The 26,196-nt window shown below is 41.3% G+C and overlaps 1 protein-coding gene across 2 annotated transcripts in view; it reads right to left on the minus strand.

The window, feature by feature from the left end:
• Nucleotides 1-7,899, minus strand: part of cdh4 (cadherin 4, type 1, R-cadherin (retinal)) — a 369,197-nt gene extending 361,298 nt beyond the window's left edge. For both annotated transcript variants that reach the window (XM_041887710.2, XM_041887708.2), the window contains exons 1-2: nucleotides 7,648-7,899; nucleotides 6,533-6,644 (exon numbers count right to left, since the gene is read on the minus strand). In XM_041887710.2, the coding sequence (XP_041743644.2) occupies nucleotides 6,533-6,644; nucleotides 7,648-7,704 (169 nt within the window). In that variant the 5' untranslated portion in view covers nucleotides 7,705-7,899. The remainder of the gene's footprint in view (nucleotides 1-6,532; nucleotides 6,645-7,647) is intronic.
• Nucleotides 7,900-26,196: the final 18,297 nt, after the last annotated feature.

Genomic DNA, 26,196 nt, shown 5'->3' on the forward strand with positions numbered 1-26,196 from the left:
GAGACCTGAAAATAGCTGTACAGCGACGCTCCCCATCCAACCTGACAGAGAAGAATGGGAGAAACTCCCCAAATACAGGTGTGCCAAGCTTGTAGCGTCATACCCAAGAACTCAAGGCTGTAATCGCTGCTTTTTAAATAGAAAATAGAATGCCAAAGCTGCAAAACATTATCCTAAATATAAACCATCAACTTAGTGAATACAATTGGTGTTTAATATGAGGGTTTGAACATGAAATATCATTTTTATAATTTTTCACACACTTTTATTTATTTTACCATGTCAATATATATTTATTGTCAATGTTTTGGCTTCAAACTGGTGGCAGTTGTGAAAAAAGTCAATAGTTGGAAGAGTTGCAGAGTTCATTGAAAATAATACCATTGTTGATTACAGTGGGGAAAAAAAGTATTTAGTCAACCACCAATTGTGCAAGTTCTCCCACTTAAAAAGATGAGAGAGGCCTGTAATTTTCATCATAGGTACACGTCAACTATGACAGACAAAATTAGATTTTTTTTCCCAGAAAATCACATTGTAGGATTTGTAATGAATTTATTTGCAAATTATGGTGGAAAATAAGTATTTGGTCAATAACAAAAGTTTCTCAATACTTTGTTATATACCCTTTGTTGACAATGACACAGGTCAAACGTTTTCTGTAAGTCTTCACAAGGTTTTCACACACTGTTGCTGGTATTTTGGGCCATTCCTCCATGCAGATCTCCTCTAGAGCAGTGATGTTTTGGGGCTGTCGCTGGGCAACACAGACTTTCAACTCCCTCCAAAGATTTTCTATGGGGTTGAGATCTGGAGACTGGCTAGGCCACTCCAGGACCTTGAAATGCTTCTTACGAAGCCACTCCTTCGTTGCCCGGGCGGTGTGTTTGGGATCATTGTCATGCTGAAAGACCCAGCCACGTTTCATCTTCAATGCCCTTGCTGATGGAAGGAGGTTTTCACTCAAAATCTCACGATACATGGCCCCATTCATTCTTTCCTTTACACGGATCAGTCGTCCTGGTCCCTTTGCAGAAAAACAGCCCCAAAGCATGATGTTTCCACCCCCATGCTTCACAGTAGGTATGGTGTTCTTTGGATGCAACTCAGCATTCTTTGTCCTCCAAACACGACGAGTTGAGTTTTTACAAAAAAGTTCTATTTTGGTTTCATCTGACCATATGACATTCTCCCAATCCTCTTCTGGATCATCCAAATGCACTCTAGCAAACTTCAGATGGGCCTGGACAAGCAGGGGGACACGTCTGGCAGTGCAGGATTTGAGTACCTGGCGGCGTAGTGTGTTACTGATGGTAGGCTTTGTTACTTTGGTCCCAGCTCTCTGCAGGTCATTCACTAGGTCCCCCCGTGTGGTTCTGGGATTTTTGCTCACCGTTCTTGTGATCATTTTGACCCCACGGGGTGAGATCTTGCGTGGAGCCCCAGATCGAGGGAGATTATCAGTGGTCTTGTATGTCTTCCATTTCCTAATAATTGCTCCCACAGTTGATTTATTCAAACCAAGCTGCTTACCTATTGCAGATTCAGTCTTCCCAGCCTGGTGCAGGTCTACAATTTTGTTTATGGTGTCCTTTGACAGCTCTTTGGTCTTGGCCATAGTGGAGTTTGGAGTGTGACTGTTTGAGGTTGTGGACAGGTGTCTTTTATACTGATAACAAGTTCAAACAGGTGCCATTAATACAGGTAACGAGTGGAGGACAGAGGAGCCTCTTAAAGAAGAAGTTACAGGTCTGTGAGAGCCAGAAATCTTGCTTGTTTGTAGGTGACCAAATACTTATTTTCCACCATAATTTGCAAATAAATTCATAAAAATCCTACAATGTGATTTTCTGGATTTTCTTTTCTGAATTTGTCTGTCATAGTTGACGTGTACCTATGATGAAAATTACAGGCCTCTCTCATCTTTTTAAGTGGGAGAACTTGCACAATTGGTGGCTGACTAAATACTTTTTTCCCCCACTGTAGATGCTTTTTTTCATTAATTAGGCTATTTTCTCTTGAACCATAAGGTCTATCTACTAGAAACTCATGGACAATATGGACCCAGATATAAAAATATATATATACTATATATATATATATTTATATATATATATATATATATATATATATATATATAGGGCCCCGTGTAGCTCAGTTGGTAGAGCATGGCGCTTGCAACGCCAGGGTTGTGGGTTCATTTCCCACGGGGGGCCAGTATGAAAAATGTATGCACTCACTAACTGTAAGTCGCTCTGGGTAAGAGCGTCTGCTAAATGTCAATGTGAATACACAAGTTCAAGTATAAATTTGCCAACGTTATGATAGATTGCCATATATTTTCTGTTAATTACCTAAATTAGTTTGGTAAATTACTGGTAACTTTGCAACCCTACAGAGAATAGAGGCTTCTGTATTTTAGAGCAACTACTACCTGCTTAACTGAACCATTGATGCATGTTTTTTTTGTTTTTTTTATCTACTGAGAAAAATGTTGGCAGTCGCACACAGATTAATTTTGAATCTATCATTTTATCATTCATACACTACAGAGGGGTGACAGTTTCCATATATGACTATGCTGATTCGCAAGAAGAACCCCACTAGTCACTGTAACAATACCAGGAGAGGTTTTGGTATATAGTTCTCGTGACAACATCCACTATTTCTGCTGAAAGTTAGCTGTCCTTCCAACAGCTCTTTGCAGTACCTCAACCACCATAGCAGGGACGACCAACATTATATGGAAAGCATTGTACTGTAACGTATGTATCTTGGGTGGCTGGGGTAATGGAATGGACTAGCAGTGGATGTCATGTTCTAGGGACTTTGAGGGATATAGGGCCATACCTCGTGTTGTGTGTGAAGGGAAGAGGAGATAAAGAGAAACGATGTAGCTCATCTTCACTACCTGTATTCTATCAGCTCACCACAGACTCTATGTCCTGTGTGGAGAGATGAAAGGCTCTACGGAGGACAACAGAGACAGTGAGTCAGAGGGAAAATGGCATCCTGCTTATCAAATGCCTGAAATCGTAATCCCTTTCCCTGGGTTTGGACATACTTATGAGAGCAGCGCTTCCTGACTTGGAGAGAAGCTAGGCGAGGTGTCTGAGGTTCTGTCGAGCAGAGCAGACACCAGACAGGCTGTTTTAACCATGATATTACTTTATTTGTCAGATAACTTAAAATGTTGTCTGATTGGGGTCACATGTCATTTCACACAAGCCACTTCTAAATTTGTGGGTTGACAGTAAAATGCTGATAGTTGAAGGCATCTGGTTAATGGTAAATGTAATATAAACACATCTTCCCTAACTCCCAATAATATGAATGAGTTGTAATACTGATATTGTCTATCGACATCTAACAAAGAGTAAATGCAGGAAAAGTAGTCAAACCACCTGTTTATCAAATGCCGGAACCGCAAAGAGCAAATAGCACATATTGAAAGAAAATGAGGGGAGTGAAAAGAAAAAGAAAGAAAGGAGGAAAGGTAGAGGTAACACACATAAGAAACAAAGGGAGGGATTGAATCCCATGTTTCTCATCAGATAGGGCAGTGAGGGTTCAGATTCCTTGAAGATACAAAGAAAGAATACATCAAGTTTAGACATCAAAACAAGTCCATTCTGTTTGAAAGGGGATAGAAGTATGTGCTGCAGTTCACAAAGCAAAAGCTTCAATGAAAGATGCACTTGTCCACATAACTGACACTTCACTTGTGGTGCTGTCACCCTGAAGACCAAGATGGCATTGTATTATTTCCCTCCTGAACCTCTATGCAGTATACTTTTATTAGGTGCCTGGATTCCATTACTTTAGAGAGAATCAAAAGCATCCCAAAGCAACATTGCTATTCAGTTTAAAGTTACATTGTACCTTTGATTGACACATTGAGCCATAGAGCCATAACAGAAAACAAAAATATGCACTCAACCAACTCCACCATGGTTCTGTTGTTGCCCTTCTCACCTCTGCAGTGGTAGATGGTGAGGGGCGAGGGATGAAACTCATCACAGATGTTTTTTTGAATACGTTCTGACAGTGACTTTAAGGGCCACTACTCTGAAGAAACTGCAGTTCAAATCAATTTATTTTGTGCTCCCTGCCTACGTACCTAGGTGTCTGTTCTGGCTCTTAGACCGAGGTGATGGTTTACACTGTGATGTGCAATCACCGGAATATCCCTTTTCATGGCCTATCTGGCCACAGCAGGGATCTGGATGGAATGAGCGCTATGCCTCTCTAGGCTCACTGCCATACAAAGACAATCAGCTCCATTGAAGCATGTGTTAATTCACTCTGTTACACTTAGGTCAGCCAATAAATGTATGTGACGATTAACAATAAAGGTATTTTGTGTTACCATAAACCAATAAAGGCCTGTTTAACCTATATGGATATGTATGGAAGGAGGACCTGTGACTGGATAATCCCAGCTAGAACATTACTCGCTTCACTATATTGTTGGGAGAACATATTGATCACCTTTGCATCCATAAACATTTTTATCTCAACCAAACAGACGTGGGTGGACAAGCACCTACCCATTAAGGCCAGAGATGTGAAAAGGCACTGAGGTGGGTGCTAACAAGATAAAAGTATAATTTGTGCCATTAGGCTATGGTCTAACATCCACCCACACTCCCTCCAAACAGTCAATATGACAAACACTGTCTAACAGCTCTTCCTCCCCACCACCTTAAAGACTGGATGAATGGTGTGGGATTAGAACATGGAAATGGCTGAGGTTTACTGTCCAGCGAACAGCATAGAAGCCAATGTCAGGCTGCACCTGGCTGTGATGCTGTGATGCTGGGATGCTGGGCCTATCGCTCAGTGTCTTCCTCTCACAGGGAGCACAGGCTGCAGTGCCTATATAGTTTCAATGGTCCAGCAACCGTACCACTGTAGCACCTCAGCCCCTCCCTCTTCTCTGCCTCACCATTAATTTCCTAGACGGTTCTGGGTTACATACTGTACACAGAATTGTTAGTATTCCTCATTTTTTCCCTGTTGCCTTGTGTTGTGGAGAAAACAAACCCTCAGTCAGGCCAGCCGCGGTACATTAATCATAGCAGGAGGACTTAAGCTCCTCCAGACGATATTCTTGAGTGGCCAGTAGGGAGGACAGCATGGCACAAAGATTGGTGTTCACAGAGCAACAGAGTGAGAGGATACAGAGGTAATATTGGTATCGAAGTAATGGATGCTGTATAATATAGACCAAATCAAAATGATCTAGCACTGGTGGTATATGATTTTTGTTGCTGGGTGCAGGCAGCAGTGTTTCTCTCTCAGAAACACACACACGCAACCACACAAACACCAGGGCCCTCTATGTCGTACCTGTCCAAATGTATCAGATTCTGTCAACTTTGTTTTTGGCGTGGGTCACTGTGGACACCTCAGCCAATTTCCAGACAGGCAAGTCCCTTCAACCCCAAGCCTCCAGGCAAAGTATCTCCCTATTGACAGGATGTGCTGTCCTTGTCTGCCTCCTAAATAATGAAATAACCTCAGCAATAATTCAATTGCTTTTGTTTAAAGCAGGTGACATGTCCCAACAAACATTAAAACAAGAGCACTGTTTCCTCATAGAAAATAACGTTTCAATCAACAACAAAAAATTGCATGCAGAAAGGATAAGTGTCATGGGAGAGTGGGGCTCATCTTTCTGTAGTGTTGAGCCACTGTGAACAGTCATAGGGGATCCGGTGTGTTTTAGGAGTACCTTAACCCTGCCCTCATCCCTAAACTCTGCTGAGTTCATAAAGCTCTTACTGTACTACACCTAACCAAGATGTTTGGTCAAATGTACTATTCTAAGATGAATATGCAATGCATGCAAATAGAATGATCAATTATACAAGAATGATAAAAGAATCTGCCAGTGAGGTTTGTTTCCGCAATTGTATAAGTGACTTCAAGATAAACAGTAAAAATTATACGTTGCTGGAGAAGAACCTCACAATAAATGTGATGTGCTGAAAAGAAAGGGAGCGCATGAAAAGAGAATTGAATTCCTCTGAAAAATAGAGAGAATAAAAGGGAAAATGTAATACATTGAATACACAGAATAAAATAGAAGCTGTGAGCTTCCAGAAGCAAACACAGAGAGGAGATAGATGGGTGATTAAATGAGCCTGCTTTGGTAAGTCTGCTGCTTAAGTGATCCTTTATGAAAGGAGAAATGCAATGTTTTCAATGGGAAACCCTCTCTTATGTTGGCTTGAAAATGCAGTTCATGTGATAAGAAATAATATTTTTTTATATTTAGAAAGAGCCTATTACACACCTCTTATCAAATCAGACACAATTATCATGTAGATTCAAAACACAGAGTGTACATTCCATCCAACTTTAACTGCATCAACACATGGATGATTGTTCTGAGTGTTCCACCAGAGCTGCGTTGTTCTACCACAGAGTGTGCACTGACCTTCTTAAGTCATGATGGAATGCCACATACCATAATATATTCCAGTCAATAAATGAGATCCAGGGCCTCCACAGCCATAGTGCTTACCTTTGAGAATGCTCTGACCTCGCAGTAGATCCCTCGAGACAAACACAGTGTAGAAACTCTCGGAGAAGCCTGGTCTGCATGGGGGTATAGGTGGTTGACCTGCCTTGGTCCCCTGGGGAGAAAGAAAGACAGCCGATAAGCATTGGAAAATGGACTTGTGGCCAGATGGTCACAGGCTGATCTCGCAGGCTTTGAGACTGATATTGAACCTTCGACAGACAGACTAGAGACTGGTGTTGCTGATTTGCTTCAGTCCACCGCTTGCTGTTTAAATGGATGACAACATTTACAATGAAATGACAAACACCAGATACCAGTGGGTTCATTGGTCACCTTTTTAAAGTGTTGTATATGATCATGATAATGATGATGATGGGCAACATAAATTGCATATTAGGTCATACTCATAGATCATGCTCAAAGTCTCAATACTGTATAGTAAAAAGAGACAATCTATTCAAAATGTCAAATTTGTTTATTCTACCACAGAAAGAAAGATGCTATCCAGGAGACAAATGAAATGTTTACTTCAGACATGAGTAGGCTATTTCAGAAAAACAACAACATTGGCCCTCAATTCAGATACGTTTTTACATTTCAATGAAATCAAATGATGAGATTTAGTGAATTGGATATTATATCGAGGCTATAACATGCTAGTAATAGGCTAGTGGTGATTTAATCAAAGGGAATATGACAGTCCATAAGCGTGCATGAAGTTCGTAGCCTCCTATAGCCTATATGCTACTATATCATTTATGAAACCAAAGGCTTCAGCATCCTCTGCAATGCTATCTCACTAATAGGCTACTGCAGTTCAGTAGGCTAAAGTAAATGATTAGAAAAGGGACTCAAAATGAATAGTTGCTTGGTTTATCCAGGTACCTGTCATTCAACATGGATGTAGCTTTTTTTGTGACCAAACCCGAAATGAGTGGTGACTACAAAATCCTTTTGAAGTATCGGCTCTTTAAACGCAGCACGTTACTTTAGGGAAAAGTCGCTGACCACAATTCAGCACCACATGCACAGCGTTGCAAAGCTCGTGCATGCCTAACTGGCACAGCAGTGCAGTAGGTTACTTCCACCGTATTTCGAAAATAAATATATCTTACCCAAGATGTGCCCACAAGTAAGGTGCACGCCAGTATAACAACGGATACAAAATTCATCTTTGCCAGAGCGCTGTAAGATCAAGGGACAGCGATTTGTCCGACTCTCCTTCCTCGAATAAATTGTATTAATTCCCGGAGCTCTCTTCTTGGATGCAAAGTTCTGAGTGCAATAAGAAGCAATGTGTAAGAAATTGTTCCGACTTGTCTAGCGCAAAACTGCCGCTGAGAGGAGAGCGAGAGAGCGATGCTGATGCTGCTCTGTACCAAGGAGCCAGCGCACTTATTGGATGCCAACGTCACTAGAACCCCTCCTACCGCACATAATGCACTGTAGGCTATTGTCACTGTAAAAGCTTGACCATTTTCTCATTTGCTGAATTATTACTTGATTCGTTTATAGGAAACTTCAAGCCTACATTTGTACATGGAGGAGATGTCCACGTACTGTGTAACAAAGAATAGAGTAGCATAAAAGTCTATATTATTTTTGAGCAATGGTCATTCTTACTTGAAACTGGCACACTTTGAGTGAAGCCATTGACCCTTATCCGTTCATGTGTCCATCACCACGTGGGAGTCTATTTCACACCACAGTTACCTCCTATTCTCATGATCTATAGTGAGATTTGCATTTTTTTTTAAATAGTAGTGACGTTTAAATACCACTAGTACAAACCACTGCAGTACAGAATTGTGCATTAAAATAATCATACTCATAGTCTCTCAAAACAGTATGAGTCAGCATGAAGGTAAAGCTTGTCATTTGACCTTTTGCAATGTTTCTGAAATGTTTGGTTAAGAATGGGCTGGCCATAGAGATCAAATTCAATTACTAAGTATTCTAATTCCTAATTCTATGGGGCAGGCATATGAATATAGGCTACTGAATATTCCAGAGACAGCTACAGTTCTTGTTTGAAGAAAGACTGAATTGTTGGGTAAACGGCCCCTTTCTAAAAACAACATTTAATGAAATAACAAAAAAAAGTGGAAACTGTAGACACTTATTTCCCTTCCTAGTTTGTATGCATGACCATCATCCACATACAGTACCTAATATTTACCAAACATAGCTTTTTTGTGTCAGCAATTGGACATTGTTCTAGAACACTAAACTTATGGAATTACAAACAATGGACAGAAAACGTTTGTGTAGGTTTGGAGTGTAGGTTTGGAGCCACAACCGCTGTCCCTGGGAGATTCTCAATTGGTTTTGCTAAATCTTCAGTCTTCTCCTCACCTCCTTTTTAAAAAGGTAAAAGGTAATGTGGAAACAAATGCGCTTGTATGAAACGAGACTCCTTGTCCACTAGCGCGTCATCAGGCAAATTATCTTTACAGAGGAGGAATCTCAAAATATTTGTAAAGTTGTAAAAATACATTTCTCTACTTGTGGCAGACATTTTATATATAAAACGATGTACCATATAGTTTTTAAACATGTGCATGCTTTTCTGACAAAACAACAGCTGATTTCAAGGGGGTGTGGCAGATATCAAAGCTCTTCTGCGAAGGACTCAGGTAGGATACACATGACTATCCTCGACGAAAAGTGGGGGGGACATTCTTAGAGGAAAATCCTAGAGGAAATCCTGATTCAGTCTACTTTCCACCAGACACTGGGAGATTAATTCACCTTTTAGCAGGACAATAACCTAAAACACAAGTCCACATCTACACTGGAGTTGCTTACCAAGAAGAGAGTGAATGTTCCTGAGTGGCCGAGTTACAGTTTTGACTTAAATCTACTTGAAAATATATGGCAAGACCTGAAAATGGTTGTCTAGCAATGATCAACAACCAATTTGACAGACCTTGAATAATTTTTTTAAGAATAACGGGGAAATGGTGCACAACCCAGGTGTGGAAAGCTCTTAGAGACTTACCCAGAAAGACTCACAGCTGTAATCTCTGCCAAAGGTGCTTCTACAAATAATTGACTCAGGGGTGTGAATACTTATGTAAATGAGATATTTCTGTATTTAATTTTCTATAAATTGCTAACATTTCTAAAAACATGTTTTAACTTTGTCATTATAGGGTTTTGTGTGTAGATTGGTGAGAAAAATATTTTTTAAAATCCATTTTGAATTCAGGCTGTAACACTAAATGTGGAATAAATCAAGGGGTATGAATACTTTCTGAAGGCACTGTATCCTTCATAGTATTATTGAGACTCATAACATAACACTGGAGACTATAGAAGGTGTTGCCAAGCTGAGTCTTATCTTGGTCTACATTTTAATAATGCTGACATTTCGTAAATCCTCTGTTGGGTGCCTGGATTTCCATATCCAAGAGGTCATGACAATTTAATCCCATCAAAAGGTATATGACAGTGCATCTCCATCAATCATTGCAGCCCAGTTTCTGGCACTGACACTGCCATTCAATTTTGGCCCTTTGCTATGTAAGTGTAATGATAATCTGCTGTTTGCATAGCTAGCAATACTGTAGTTGTACTGTAGTAGCCTACATTCCACCTGGTCTTTATGTTAAAACAAACACAAGTTAAAACCATTCGTTTATGGCTGTCTAGTGGGAGGAGGTTTTGGTCCCATATATTATTCCATGTCTCTACAGGGCATTATGACCGTGTTTTCATTACGCCCAGCCAGGCCTGGCAGGAAGGCTGCTCAACAACTGTTGAAGAACTTAAAATCCACTGGCTTGTTCTTTAAACAATGATTTGAATAAGTAATGTCACCTCATAGTGTCCCTGCTTCCACTTCCTGGACAGAACAGGACTGTTGACAGGAAACAATACTTTGTGTGAATAGACAATGCAAACCTCTCCTCTGAATTAGAGTAGAATAAATTCAGTGTTGGCAGTTTTAGTTAGCTGCAGAGACAAAATTATGCTGTTTTAAGGCTAACTTCCTGCAATTCTACACATTTGTCATGAGGGTGAGAGAAAAATTGACATTTCAAAGCTATTTTCCTGCAATTCTACACATTTTGCCATGAGGCAGAGATAACATTTTACAGTTTTAAAGCTAGTTTCCTGTTTTAAAAAAACAATGGGGGCTGTTTGCGGTTCAAATTAGGGAGGTGTTAAACAATGGAAATGTTAAGGAACTTACCTGCAAAAATGCAGAGAACCATTCCCATAGACCTGATACCTGTATTTTGGTTACAGGGTCTGTGAAAATGCAGGAATCATGACTAGGTCTTTAGGTGGCTTTTATTTTTACAAGTTGTTTACCCCCTACCCCTTTCAGATATACCAAAAAGCTGGTATAAAAATGCAGGCATGGTAAATGAGAGGGATTTTGGTCTGTGTGTGAAAGGGATATTAGGCTCTAATTTTCTAGATCCTCACCACCGTCTTGATGAGCAAGTATCGAGGGTCTGACATTCTCAGTGTTATGGAACCCCAGTGTACCACCTCCCTGTCAGCCCCTCTGCTGTGCCCACAATGATATAATGGCAGTAACACAGGCCTACAGAGCTGCCAGTCTCACCCCACAGAACAAACACAATAATATTCATGAAAATTATTGTTTTGCTGAATTACTACCCCAAAGCAGGGACTGACTGATTCTCTGCTCAGTCAATTCTGTGGCTCGGAGGTACTCTGCCAGTTTTGGAATGCAAGTAAATTATTCCACTCGAGTATTGAGCATTTGCCTAATAAAAATACCATCTGGGCACTTGAAGTGAATTGGTTTAAGGCCATGCTGAATTATTAAACAAATCTCACCAAATGGGTCCCAGTTCTCTTTTAAAAGAGGAAATAAGTTATGAGCACCATACCATAGACTCTACAGGCTGCTGCTGTCTCAAACAAATGTGATTCTCCATTTTTGTAATTGATTGCTTCTGTGCAGAGCCTTTTCTGTTACAATGCAGTGAGTTTCTCCCCTTTCTCTCTGAGCATTAACCTAAAGCTTACATTTCTTTAGTGACATCAGTATGACTCCAATAGAATGACGTTTTAGGGAATACTGTAATCTAACAATTTACAGTTCTCTTGATCCCATCCTGCATATTAACATTTGTTCTTATAGCTGAGTAGAAACACTGTTATTACTGTTGTATTTACTTGTTGTTACAAAGTCACTGAGTAGTTAAATTATTATTGCACAGTAATGGAGCTGAGTTGTATGTGTTATTACACAAGAGGAATGTCAAGTTACCAATAACACAAACATATTGGATTGAGATCTTTTGTCACAAATAGTCAGATTATCCAGTGATGAATTAAACAAAAATAAACAAACACATTCTCTCTCATTTGAGAAGAAAGATATTATGAACAAAGCAATTTCACCCATGATCCAATTCTTTAATCTAACACTGATTAGATAATGTGATCGTTGTGCACCGTTCCGGTATTCTCGGCACCTATTTCAACACAATAGAGCAACAGAATCCTCTCTGTGCAGAAGACAGTCTCCTACACCCAAACACCCAGAAGAAATCATTAGGTAATAGGTCAGCTTTTATCTCAGGGTAGCCATGACTGTGGGCCATAAATAATGATCTGTGTCTGCGGGATGCCCTCCATTCAGAAGGTGGGGGATGAGGACCAGGAGCCGCCTGTATCTCCCTGACCTTTTGGCTGCACTTTCAATATACAATGATTGCATCATAGGTGCATAGAGCCCCTGACTGTGATGGATGACTGTTGATATCATTCTATTTTCATTTGAACTGTAACGTCAGAATCCACTCCGCTTAATTAACCTCTCCGTCAGTTTCCACTTCACAGCGTCTCCAAGTCACGTGGAGGAAATGGCTAGCGCGGCTACGGATCCAATGTATTTCACACACAATTTACTGTAACGTCTATGGGAGGCAAATGTCAGTGGAATTTATACTTGTTTAATAGAGGTCCCCTGAGAGGACATTGAACATATGAGTGTGCATGTGCAGTAGTCATCCATTAATGCAGACTTTCATGAAAATAAATTAATAACATTGTGTTTCTTGTGATGGTCCTTTTGTTCTTTGGTATGAACAGCGAGTGCTGAGAAGCCTTACAGAAGCCTTCAGGGCATAAGGGGATTGGTCTAGCGAGGGAGGACAGGTTGTACTGAACAAGGCCATGTGTGTGTGTGTGTGTGTGTGTGTGTGTGTGAGCGAGCGTCTGTGCATGTCTGTGTTTTAGTAGTCATTTCTAAAGAATGTTATGTTCTTTAAACTTTTCATAAAAATGTATTATAATACTCTCTGGAGGCAGGATACTGTAATTGTACTCATTATGCAATTTATGTTTGAATTATATGAATTCCTAGTTGTTTAAACAAAAATGCAAACACAGCATTAACATGAATGCATTGTGTACTCTTGTATGGGGCTATATTAATGAATAAAATATGTCATCTTGAGGGGGGTTCTGTTCAATAACGGCAGCCTCACAACTTCTTACTGACTCCACAAAAATGCAATAACGCACAAAACTGCAGTGTGAATAATTCAGAGGCAGAATGCATAAATAGTGGATTAGGCTTGATTAAATTATGTCTATGCGAAAGCCAAGCGTGGCATTATACAAACAAATGCAGGCAACCGGAATGAAACAACTCTGTGCCCAACTGTAGATGCTCGACAGAGGAGCCAAGAGAAGGTCTCTGCAGAGATCAAACACTGCTCAAACAGCCAACAGCTACCACCTCACCCAGGGCCCCGCGGCTGGTGCTGAAATTGAGTTTTACAGCTATATAATGTTATATTGTAATGTTGTTATTGGAAACGGTCGGAGGGTCAGGCATATATGGTGTAGGTGTACAGTGCAATATCTAACACCAAGCTCCAAATGTGTTGAAGCAAAATATGTTCATACCTGGATACTGACCTTAGTGTTTATCTTTTTATTTTCAAGCCTCATCGAGGTAATCAAAATTATCTTGATTTAAGTATGACACTGATGTGTACTTACAGTCCCTTCAGAAAGTATTCACACTCCTTGACTTTTTCCACATTTTGTTGTGTTACAGCCTGAATTTCAAATGGATTACATTTAGATTTTTACACACAGTACCCCATAATGTCAAAGGGTCAAATACGTATTTCCCTCATTAAAATGCAAATCAATTTATAACATTTTTGACATGCGTTATTCTGGATTTTTTTGTTGTTATTCTGTCTCTCACTGTTCAAATAAACCTACCATTAAAATTATAGACTGATCATTTCTTTGTCAGTGGGCAAACGTACAAAATCAGCAGGGGATCAAATACTTTTTTCCCTCACTGTATTCCCACTTTTATTGTTGTCCTCACATTCAATTTTGTTTCCATAGTGCTAGCGTTTTGTCATCCTCGCCACTGGGTTAAATTTGCAAATCTTAAAATGAATGGATTCATAGCCCCCATCAGCTGCTGAACATCCTGCAGTATTTCCCATTGGCAAGACTGTTAAAACTCTATTATAAAACTCTATCTGTGTATGTGTGTCATACATCTTACCCTATTTGAATTCGGTCTGCCCTCTGTGTCTCCTTCCAGGTATAGATATTAAATATTGACTGCTCTCATCTGGGGCAGCGTTTCCCCCCTCAGCTATTTCACTATATAAATGCTGGCACAGCAAAGTGGGGGGGTTGAGAGACAGAGAGAGAGAGAGATTCAAGTTAGGGGAGTAAGATATGAGGTTAGCCACAAGACAGGGATAGACAGATGGTAAGATGAACAATATGAAGTAGATAAACAGGTAATAAAAAGAAGAGGAGTGAGAGGAGAGAAAGACAATGGTTACTGTAGGAGAAAACGGCAGGGATACACTTTCCAATTATTGGGATTCGAATGTGAAGAGTTGCTGTTTTGAGGGCGTGCGTGACAAGATGTTCAATTGTAGACAGTAATTATGGATTGTGGTGCTCCTCTGCATACAGTGCCGTCAGAAAGTATTCACACCCTTAACTTTTTCCACATTTTGTTGTGTTACAAAGTGGGATTTAAATGGATTGAATTGTCTTTTTTTTGTAACAATCTGTAATGTCGAAATGGAAGAAAAATTCTAACATTTGTAAAAAATATATACAGTGGGAAGAACAAGTATTTGATACACTGCCGATTTTGCAGGTTTTCCTACTTAAATGATTTTTAAGAAATTGATTTGCATTTTATTGCATGACATAAGTATTTGATACATCTGAAAAGCAGAACTTAATATTTGGTACAGAAACCTTTGTTTGCAATTACAGAGATCATACGTTTCCTGTAGGTCTTGACCAGGTTTGCACACACTGCAGCAGGGATTTTGGCCCACTCCTCCATACAGACCTTCTCCAGATCCTTCAGGTTTCGGGGCTGTCGCTGGGCAATACGGACTTTCAGCTCCCTCCAAAGATTTTCTATTGGGTTCAGGTCTGGAGACTGGCTAGGCCTATCCAGGACCTTGAGATGCTTCTTACGGAGCCACTCCTTAGTTGCCCTGGCTGTGTGTTTCGGGTCATTGTCATGCTGGAAGACCCAGCCACGACCCATCTTCAATGCTCTTACTGAGGGAAGGAGGTTGTTGGCAAAGATCTCGCGATACATGGCCCCATCCATCCTCCCCTCAATACGGTGCAGTCGTCCTGTCCCCTTTGCAGAAAAGCATCCCCAAAGAATGATGTTTCCACCTCCATGTATCACGGTTGGAATGGTGTTCTTGGGGTTGTACTCATCCTTCTTCTTCCTCCAAACACGGCGAGTGGAGTTTAGACCAAAAAGCTCTATTTTTGTCTCAACAGACCACATGACCTTCTCCCATTCCTCCTCTGGATCATCCAGATGGTCATTGGCAAACTTCAGACGGGCCTGGACATGCGCTGGCTTGAGCAGGGGGACCTTGTGTGCGCTGCAGGATTTTAATCCATGACGGCGTAGTGTGTTACTAATGGTTTTCTTTGAGACTGTGGTCCCAGCTCTCTTCAGGTCATTGACCAGGTCCTGCCGTGTAGTTCTGGGCTGATCCCTCACCTTCCTCATGATCATTGATGCCCCACGAGGTGAGATCTTGCATGGAGCCCCAGACCGAGGGTGATTGACCGTCATCTTGAACTTCTTCCATTTTCTAATAATTGCGCCAACAGTTGTTGCCTTCTCACCAAGCTGCTTGCCTATTGTCCTGTAGCCCATCCCAGCCTTGTGCAGGTCTACAATTTTATCCCTGATGTCCTTACACAGCTCTCTGGTCTTGGCCATTGTGGAGAGGTTGGAGTCTGTTTGATTGAGTGTGTGGACAGGTGTCTTTTATACAGGTAACGAGTTCAAACAGGTGCAGTTAATACAGGTAATGAGTGGAGAACAGGAGGGCTTCTTAAAGAAAAACTAACAGGTCTGTGAGAGACGGAATTCTTACTGGTTGGTAGGTGATCAAATACTTATGTCATGCAATAAAATGCAAATTAATTACTTAAAAATCATACAATGTGATTTTCTGGATGTTTGTTTTAGATTCCGTCTCTCACAGTTGAAGTGTACCTATGATAAAAATTACAGACCTCTACATGCTTTGTAAGTAGCAAAACCTGCAAAATCGGCAGTGTATCAAATACTTGTTCTCCCCACTGTATACAGTATATGTAAGATTAAACACTAATATATCATGATTAGATAAGTATTCAATACGTGTTAAAGTCACCTTTGGCAGAAATTACAGCTGCGATTCTTTCTGGTAAATCTCTAAGTGTTTTGCACACCTGAATTGTACAATATAAAATTATTCAAGCTCTGTCAGGTTGGTTGTTCATCATTGCTAGACAGCCATTTTCAAGTCTTGCCATAGATTTTCACGCTGATTTAAGTAAAAACTGTAGCTAGGCCACTCAGTAACATTCAATGTCGTCTTAGTAAGCAACTCCAGTGTATATTTGGCCTTGTGTTTTAGGTTATTGTCCTGCTGAAAGGTGAATTTGTTTCCCAGTGTCTGTTGGAAAGCAGACTGAACCAGGTTTTCCTCAAGGATTTTGCCTGTGCTTGGCTCTATTCTGTTTATTTTTTACCTAAAAAAACTCCCTAGTCCTTGCCGATGACAAGCATACCCTTAACATGATGCAGTCAACACCATGCTTGAAAATATGAAGAGTGGTACTCAGTGATGTGTTGTGTTGGATTTGCCCAAACATAATGCTTTGTATTCAGGACATAAAGTTAATTTCTCTGCCATATTTTTTGCAGTTTTACTTTAGTGCCTTATTGCAAACAGGATGCATGTTTTTGAATATGTGTGTTCTGTACAGGCTTCCTTCTTTTCACTCTGTCAATTAGGTTAATATTGTGGAGTAACTACCAATAAGTACCCATCTTTGCGAGGCATTGGAAAACCTCCCTGGTCTTTGTCGTTAAATCTTTGACTGAGGGACCTTACAGATAATAGTCATTCAAAAATCATGTTAAACTCTACTATTGCACACAGAGTGAGTCCATGCAAATTATTATGACTTGTTAAGCAAATTCTTACTCCAAACTTAATTAGGCTTGCCATAACAAAGGGGTTGTATACTTATTGACTCAAGATAATTCCACTTTGACATAATAGGGTATTGTGACAAAAAAATCACAATTTAATCCATTTTAAAATAAGGCTGTAACACAACAAAATGTGGAAAAAGTCAAGGGGTGGGAATACTTTCTGAAGGTACTATAAATAAACTCTGGTCCAGTCTCACTATTCACAGCACAGACATAAGATAAGAGGAAGCTGTGGTCCTGTCTGTGACAATTCTGGGAGAACAGATCCCTGGTCTATCGTTAACGTTTCCATTTACAGTAAATCTATAGACAGAGAATGAGGCAGTCATTAGCTGAGTAGCAAACTGCCTGTGATGGTGCCTTTGCTTCCCATGTGAGATGAAAGGGTATACTAGAGGGAGTGTCCTGTGATATTCCACAATGATGAACTGGAGACCATAAAACATGAAAAGTGGCTAAATGTGCAAACAGATTAACTTTAATGGAGATAGAAATGGATCTCGGTTTAGATATGAATCTCTCTGGGAATATGTAAATCATATAAGGGTGAATTGATGAGATAAACAAAATCCCCTTAAAATGACTGCCATAAAATCAGCATTATCAGTTTAGCTTTTGATTGAAGGTATTCGTTTTTCTATGGCTCTGAGACAAATTGACATAATATTGTTTGGAATTGGAAGATCAAATTTAAACCATATCAGATTAAAAAACTATTTACATATCAAGCACGTCAGAGAAGCTTCCCCACGTGTAATGCTCCCACTTGTGTTTATTGACGAAAGGACTACATTAGTGCATGTGACTTGAAATCTCACCATGATGAATGGAGCAGACAAAGCGGTTTTTCTCTAGTGGCAGTCAGAGGAGATCATAGATGGGACAGGAGGGTCTACTACAGGTCCTTAATGGTCCATGTGACGAGCTCTTTATTTGGTCTTATCTAATGCCATCCTACTGGGCACACCACATAATTTCAATGTCGATAATTGGGTAATATTTGGTTGAGACAATGATCAATGAGAATACAACCTATATTCAACCACTCAAAAAGACAGCCAAAGGTTTGTTGAATTTCCAATGTGTTATCACTGCGGTTTCAACCATTTAAAATTACAGCAAAGTTTAAATGGGAATACAATGTTAGATATTTGTATTATTTATACAACAGATTAATGTGTTTTCACTTTGCTTCATCTAATTGCAGAACCAAATAACCTGGATTTAGATTATATTAAAAGTACATGGTGCAAGTGATCAATGCAGTTTAAGATTCAGCACAGATTATTACAGCAATAGTGAAGATCTCCACATACCTGCAACAAACGTATGCATGCTATCTTGAACACGCATGCTTTATATGATTACATAAGAATAAATATATTGTTACAGTAACATCAAAATGTGGCCATGGATGTATTACTCATTTTAAGGTTGAATGTTACATCAGCTTTAATATTGAAGCTAGAGTGTGGCTTCTATCAGTGTAATTGTCTGCATCATTTCCAATCCCCCATATATTTTTTTGTAAATATATATTTTGTTAATGTTACATTAGTTTGTAAGATAGCCTTAAAGCTGGAATCCTTAGTTGCTACATACATTTTTGGACTTACTGTATAAATTAACCTTATATACCCATGGATTTGTGAAAAATATAACTTATAAATGCCTCATGAGTTTAGGGGCCATTTAAATTAGTAAAATATGTCCAGTGAGATCTATCTCTCTTCAACATCAGATTTGCTACTTTTTTGTTGTTTACCCAAGCCTTGGATGTGGTGTAACCAAAGCCACATTCCTGCTTCATGTGTGAGTGCTTATCTTAGCATACTGTAAAGGCCATAGTATATAGACAAACAAAATAAGTATAGCAATTGAAACTATACAAGAGCTTCTCATCTAAACCATATTGCACATAGGGCTCTATTTTAACAAAATAACGCAATGGTAAATCTAAGCTCTGACGGTAGCACTATACTGTAGGTCTGGGGGTGTGACATAAATATTTTTGCTATTTTCACAGCCTTTATTATGAGCGCAATAGCTTGTGGTGACGCAAAAGGTCTGGGTTTTGATGAATAAACACATTGTAGGTGTTTGGGCTTGACCACTCACTGGCCAGTCAAGGCCTTACATGGCTTAATACTGTATTTGTTTGTCTCAAGTTCTGCAGGTTATTGGCGGTCTTGTGTTTTCATCAACTCCAATTCGGTTGGGGGCACAGAATATTCTCGTCCTAGTCCATTGTGGATTGATACTACATTTTATTAAATAGCATAGACTACAGTAAAACAAATATATATATATACACTACCAGTCAAAAGTTTGGACACACCTACTCATTCAAGGGTTTTTCTTTATTTTGACTATTTGTTACATTTTTATCACGCCCTGGCTCTGGGGACTCTGTTATGTTGAGCCAGGGTGTGTAGAGTCTATGTTTTGTGTTTCTATGTTCAGGATCTAGTTGAAGTGTTTCTATGTTGGCCGGGGTGGTTCTCAATCAGAGGCAACGTGAATCAGCTGTTGCTTGTTGTCTCTGATTGGGAACCATACTTAGGTAGTCGTTTGGCATTTGTGTGGTGTGGTATCTTGTTCCGTGTATGGTTTGTGTTTTGTTACCAAGGACTTCACGTATCGTTTTGTTGTTTTGTTCGTGTGGTGAATAATTAATAAAGTATGTTCGCATTCCACGCTGCGCATTGGCCCGTTTCTTCAAATGACGATCGTGACAGAAGATACCACCTCGACTGGGTCAAGCAGCGTGAAGAGGAGAGAGGTTGGACTTGGGAGCAGAGGATGGAGAGTCTGGCGAGAGCCATGGAGGCCATATCCACGGGGGAGAGGCACCCCCAATACATTTTTAGGGGGGGGCACATGGCATGGGCGACGGGGCTGCTGGAGGCAGATAAAGGGCGAGTTGGTGGACGAGGAGAGAAGGCCACCGGGTTACGGGAGCCATTGGTGATTAGAGGGAGGGAAAGTGTAGAGGCACGGCGAGAGGTACTGAAGTGTGTTGCCAGTCCGGTCCGGCCCGTTCCTGCCCCTCGCACCAAGCCAATGGTGCGCGTCGCCAGCCCGGCCCGGCCTGTTCCTGCTCCCCGCACCAAGCCTGTGGGGCGCATCGTCAGTCCGGTCCGGCCTGTTCCTGCTCCCCGCACCAAGCCTGTGGTGCGCGTCGCCAGCCCGGTCCGGCCCATTCCTGCTCCCCGCACCAAGTCTATGGTGCGCGTCGTCAGCCCGGCCCGGCCCGTTCCTGCTCCCCGCACCAAGCCTGTGGTGCGCGTCGCCAGCCCGGTCCGGCCCGTTCCTGCTCCCCGCACCAAGTCTATGGTGCGCGTCGTCAGCCCGGCCCGGCCCGTTCCTGCTCCCCGCACCAAGCCAATGGTGCGCGTCGCCAGCCCGGTCCGGCCCATTCCTGCTCCCCGCACCAAGCCTGTGGTGCGTGTCGTCAGTCCGGCACAGCCCGTGCCCGTTTCACCGGTGCCTGGTCAGGTACCGGTCAGCTGCTCCACACCGGAGCCTAAGCAATCCGCTCCACCTCCAGCCAGAGGGGCCAGACCAGACCAGGGGCGCTACGGGGGGGGGGTTGTTAGAGGGTGGTGGTCAAGCCCGGAGCCGGATCCGCCTCCGAGGAGGAATGCCCACCCGGCCCTCCCCTGTTTGGTTTATGTTTGGCGCGGTCGCAGTCCGCGCCTTTGGGGGGGGGGGGTACTGTCACGCCCCGGCTCTGGGGACTCTGTTATGTTGAGCCAGGGTGTGTAGAGTCTATGTTTTGTGTTTCTATGTTCAGGATCTAGTTGAAGTGTTTCTATGTTGGCCGGGGTGGTTCTCAATCAGAGGCAACGTGAATCAGCTGTTGCTTGTTGTCTCTGATTGGGAACCATACTTAGGTAGTCGTTTGGCATATGTGTGGTGTGGTATCTTGTTCCGTGTATGGTTTGTGTTTTGTTACCAAGGACTTCACGTATCGTTTTGTTGTTTTGTTCACGTGGTGAATAATTAATAAAGTATGTTTGCATTCCACGCTGCGCATTGGCCCGTTTCTTAAAATGATGATCGTGACAATTGTAGAAAAATAGTGAAGATATCAAAACTATGAAGTAACACATATGGACTCATGTAGTAACCAAAAAAGTGTTAAACAAATCTAAATATATTTTATATTTGAGATTCTTCAAATAGCCACCCTTTGCCTTGATGACAGCTTTGCACACTATTGGCATTCTCTCAACCAGCTTCATGAGGTAGTCACCTGGAATGCATTTCAATTAACAGGTGTGCCTTGTTAAAAGTTATTTTGTTTAACTTCTTAATGGGTTTGAGCCAATCAGTTGTGTTGTGACAAGGTGGTGTTGTGACAAACTGGCTTTCATGAGGACCGCTACAGGAATGGAAGACCCAGAGTTACCTCTGCTGCAGAGGATAAGTTCATTAGAGTTACCAGGGGGGTATACAGAAGATAGCCCTATTTGGTAAAAGACCAAGTCCATATTATGACAAGAACAGCTCAAATAAGCAAAGAGAAACAACAGTCGATCATTACTTTAAGACATGAAGGTCAGTCAATAAGTAAACATTTCAAGAACTTTGAAAGTTTCTTCAAGTGCAGTCGCAAAAACCATCAAGCACTATTATGAAACTGGCTTTCATGAGGACCGCCACAGGAATGGAAGACCCAGAGTTACCTCTGCTGCAGAGGATAAGTTCATTAGAGTTACCAGCCTCAGAAATTGCAGCCCAAATAAATGCTTCACAGAGTTCAAGTAACAGACACATCTCAACATCAACTGTTCAGAGGAGACTGTGTGAATCAGGCCTTCATGGTTGAATTGCTACAAAGAAACCACTACTAAAGGAAACCAACAATAAGAAGAGACCTGCTTGGCCCAAGAAACACAAGCAATGGATAATGTGTCCTTTCGTCTGGAGTCCAAATTGGAGATTTTAGATTTCAACAGCTGTGTCTTTGTGAGACACGGTGTGTGTGAGCGGATGATCTCCGCATGTGTAGTTCCCACCGTAAATCATGGAGGAGGAGGTGTTTTGGTGTGGGGGTGCTTTGCTGGTGACACTGCCTGTGATTTATTTAGAATTCAAGGCACACTTAACCAGCATGGCTACCACAGCATTCTGCAGCGATCTGCCATCCCATCTGGTTTGGGCTTAGTGGGACTATCATTTGTTTTTCAACAGGACAATGACCCAACACACCTCCAGGCTGTGTAAGGGCTACAGTGAGGGAAAAAAGTATTTGATCCCCTGCTGATTTTGTAAGTTTGCCCACTGACAAAGACATGATCAGTCTATGATTTTAATGGTAGGTTTATTTGAACAGTGAGAGACAGAATAACAACAAAAAAATGTCTCTCACTGTTCAAATAAACCTACCATTAAAATTATAGACTGGTCATTTCTTTGTCAGTGGGCAAACTTACAAAATCAGCAGGGGATCAAATACTTTTTTCCCTCACTTTATTTTACCAAGAAGGAGAGTGATGGAGAGCTGCATCAGATGACCTGGCCTCCACAATCCCCGACCTCAACCCAATTGGGATGGTTTGGGATGAGTCGGACAGCAGAGTGAAGGAAAAGCAGCCAACAAGTGCTCAGCATATGTGGGAACTCCTTCAAGGCGGTTGGAAAAGCATTCAAGCTGAAGCTGGTTGAGAGAATGCCAAGAGTGTGCAAAGCTGTCATCAAGGTAAAGGGTGGCTATTTGAAGAATCTCATTTGTTTAACACTTTTCCGGCTACAATGTAGAAAATAGTAAAAATAAAGAAAAACCCTTGAATGAGTTGGGGTGTCCAAACTTTTGACTGGTACTGTATATTTGCTCAATATGTTTGGAGTGATGACAGTTAACATTGTTGTAATTGGGTTCTACGAGTATAGGCCTTTACGCATCACACTTATTCTCAAATAAAAATACTAGGCTCCTATAAATTGTATTGTATGTGTGTGGCACATTCTCAATTAGCAAGATATAGCCTAGGCCTATGTTGATATGGCGTTATAGGACTGAACTTTCGGTTGATATGGCATTATAGGACTGAACATTTGGAATGTCTGGAGGAGGGTGTCTTTGGTAACGGGGATGGATACATGCAAAATGGAGTATGCACTGTAATTCACCTATGTGAATTGTGAATAATGCAAAAGCATATCGGCAAAAGCCTCAATGAGTAGACCATTTAGAAACCTTTTATGGATAGATTACTTGGCATGCACTAATGCATGGATAAGAAATACACCAGACGCATTGCTGCTGAACCAACTTCCATTTTAGTAGGGTAAGAGTAGCCTACTAAGGGCTTGTTTTTTTATCAAACTAAATGGAAAACAAGCAATTGTTACAGGAAAATAACTTAAATGTTTCTAAATACAAGTGTCACCGGACTATATAATATCTCGTTCCATGATCGGCATATAGTCTACATGGAGGGGTTTTTACGCACATCCAAATAATAACAAAAGCTAACTAAAATAATGTAATAGCCTACATAAATAAAAAGGGGATACTCGCTCACTGTTTTGCTGCTGCTGCCAAACTTCATATTTTAATGAAGCTTTGGTCATTAAGATTTATTTCAAAGCGGTCTCACGAGTCAAACCCTTTATTGATAGTCTTATTGATAGTCTTGACTATTTGAGAGGAGACCTTGCAAAAGTATTCATCCCCCTTGGCGTTTTTCCTATTTTGTTGCAATACAACCTGTAATTTAAATGGATTTCTAGTTGGATTTTATGTAATGGCATACACAAAATAGTCCAAATTGGTGAAGTGAAATGAAAAAAATAACTTCTAAAAAATTCATAACGGAAAAGTGGTGCATGCATATGGATTCACACCCTTTGCTATGAAGCCCCTAAATAATATCTGGTGCAACCAATTACCTTCAGAAGTCACATAATTAGTTAAATAAAGTCCACCTGTGTGCAATCTAAGTGTCACATGATCTGTCACATGATCTCAGTATATATACACCTGTTCTGAAAGGCCCCAGAGTCTGCAACACCAGTAAGCAAGGGGCACCATCAAGCAAGCAGCACCATGAAGACCAAGGAGGTATCCAAACAGGTTAGGGACAAAGTTGTGGAGAAGTACAGATTAGGGTTGGGTTATAAAAAAATATCAGAAAATTTGAACATCCCACAGAGCACCATTAAATCCATTATAAAAAAAATGAAAGAATATGGCACCACAACAAACCTGCCAAGAGAGGGCCACCGAGGGCATTAATCAAAGAGGCAACAAAGACACCAACGATAACCTTGAAGGAGCTGCAAAGCTCCACAGCGGAGATTGGAGTATCTGTCCATAGGACCACTTTAAGCCGTACACTCCACAGAGCTGGGCTTTACGGAAGAGTGGCCAGAAAAAAGCCATTGCTTAAAGAAAAAAACATGTGGTAGGCTCCCCAAACACATGGAAGAAGGTACTCTGGTCAGATGAGACTAAAATTGAGCTTTTTGGCCATCAAGGAAAATGTCTGGCACAAATCCAACACCTCTCATAACCCCGAGAACACCATCCCCATAGTGAAGCATGGTGGTGGCAGCATCATGCTGTGGGGATGTTTTTCATCGGCAGGGACTGGGAAACTGGTCAGAATTGAAGGAATGATGGATGGCGCTAAATACAAGGAAATTCTTGAGGGAAACCTGTTTCAGTCTTCCAGAGATTTGAGACTGGGACGGAGGTTCACTTTGCAGCAGGACAATGACCCTAAGCATACTGCTAAAGCAAGACTGGAGTGGTTTAAGGGGAAACATTTAAATGTCTTGGAATGGCCTAGTCAAAGCCCAGACCTCAATCCAATTGAGAATCTGTGGTATGACTTAAAGATTGCTGTACACCAGCGGAACCCATCCAACTTGAAGGAGCTGGAGCAGTTTTGCCTTGAAGAATGGGCAAAAATCCCAGTGGTTAGATACAGTGGGGAAAAAAGTATTTAGTCAGCCACCAATTGTGCAAGTTCTCCCACTTAAAAAGATGAGAGAGGCCTGTAATTTTCATCATAGGTACACGTCAACTATGACAGACAAATTGAGATTTTTTTTCTCCAGAAAATCACATTGTAGGATTTTTTATGAATTTATTTGCAAATTATGGTGGAAAATAAGTATTTGGTCACCTACAAACAAGCAAGATTTCTGGCTCTCACAGACCTGTAGCTTCTTCTTTAAGAGGCTCCTCTGTCCTCCACTCGTTACCTGTATTAATGGCACCTGTTTGAACTTGTTATCAGTATAAAAGACACCTGTCCACAACCTCAAACAGTCACACTCCAAACTCCACTATGGCCAAGACCAAAGAGCTGTCAAAGGACACCAGAAACAAAATTGTAGACCTGCACCAGGCTGGGAAGACTGAATCTGCAATAGGTAAGCAGCTTGGTTTGAAGAAATCAACTGTGGGAGCAATTATTAGGAAATGGAAGACATACAAGACCACTGATAATCTCCCTCGATCTGGGGCTCCACGCAAGATCTCACCCCGTGGGGTCAAAATGATCACAAGAACGGTGAGCAAAAATCCCAGAACCACACGGGGGGACCTAGTGAATGACCTGCAGAGAGCTGCGACCAAAGTAACAAAGCCTACCATCAGTAACACACTACACCGCCAGGGACTCAAATCCTGCAGTGCCAGACGTGTCCCCCTGCTTAAGCCAGTACATGTCCAGGCCCGTCTGAAGTTTGCTAGAGTGCATTTGGATGATCCAGAAGAGGATTGGGAGAATGTCAGATGAAACCAAAATAGAACTTTTTGGTAAAAACTCAACTCGTCATGTTTGGAGGACAAAGAATGCTGAGTTGCATCCAAAGAACACCATACCTACTGTGAAGCATGGGGGTGGAAACATCATGCTTTGGGGCTGTTTTTTCTGCAAAGGGACCAGGACGACTGATCCGTGTAAAGGAAAGAATGAATGGGGCCATGTATCGTGAGATTTTAAGTGAAAACCTCCTTCCATCAGCAAGGGCATTGAAGATGAAACGTGGCTGGGTCTTTCAGCATGACAATGATCCCAAACACACCGCCCGGGCAACGAAGGAGTGGCTTCGTAAGAAGCATTTCAAGGTCCTGGAGTGGCCTTGCCAGTCTCCAGATCTCAAATCCATAGAAAATCTTTGG

Source organism: Coregonus clupeaformis, chromosome 10 (assembly GCF_020615455.1).
Source record: "Coregonus clupeaformis isolate EN_2021a chromosome 10, ASM2061545v1, whole genome shotgun sequence".
Taxonomy (NCBI): domain Eukaryota; kingdom Metazoa; phylum Chordata; class Actinopteri; order Salmoniformes; family Salmonidae; genus Coregonus; species Coregonus clupeaformis.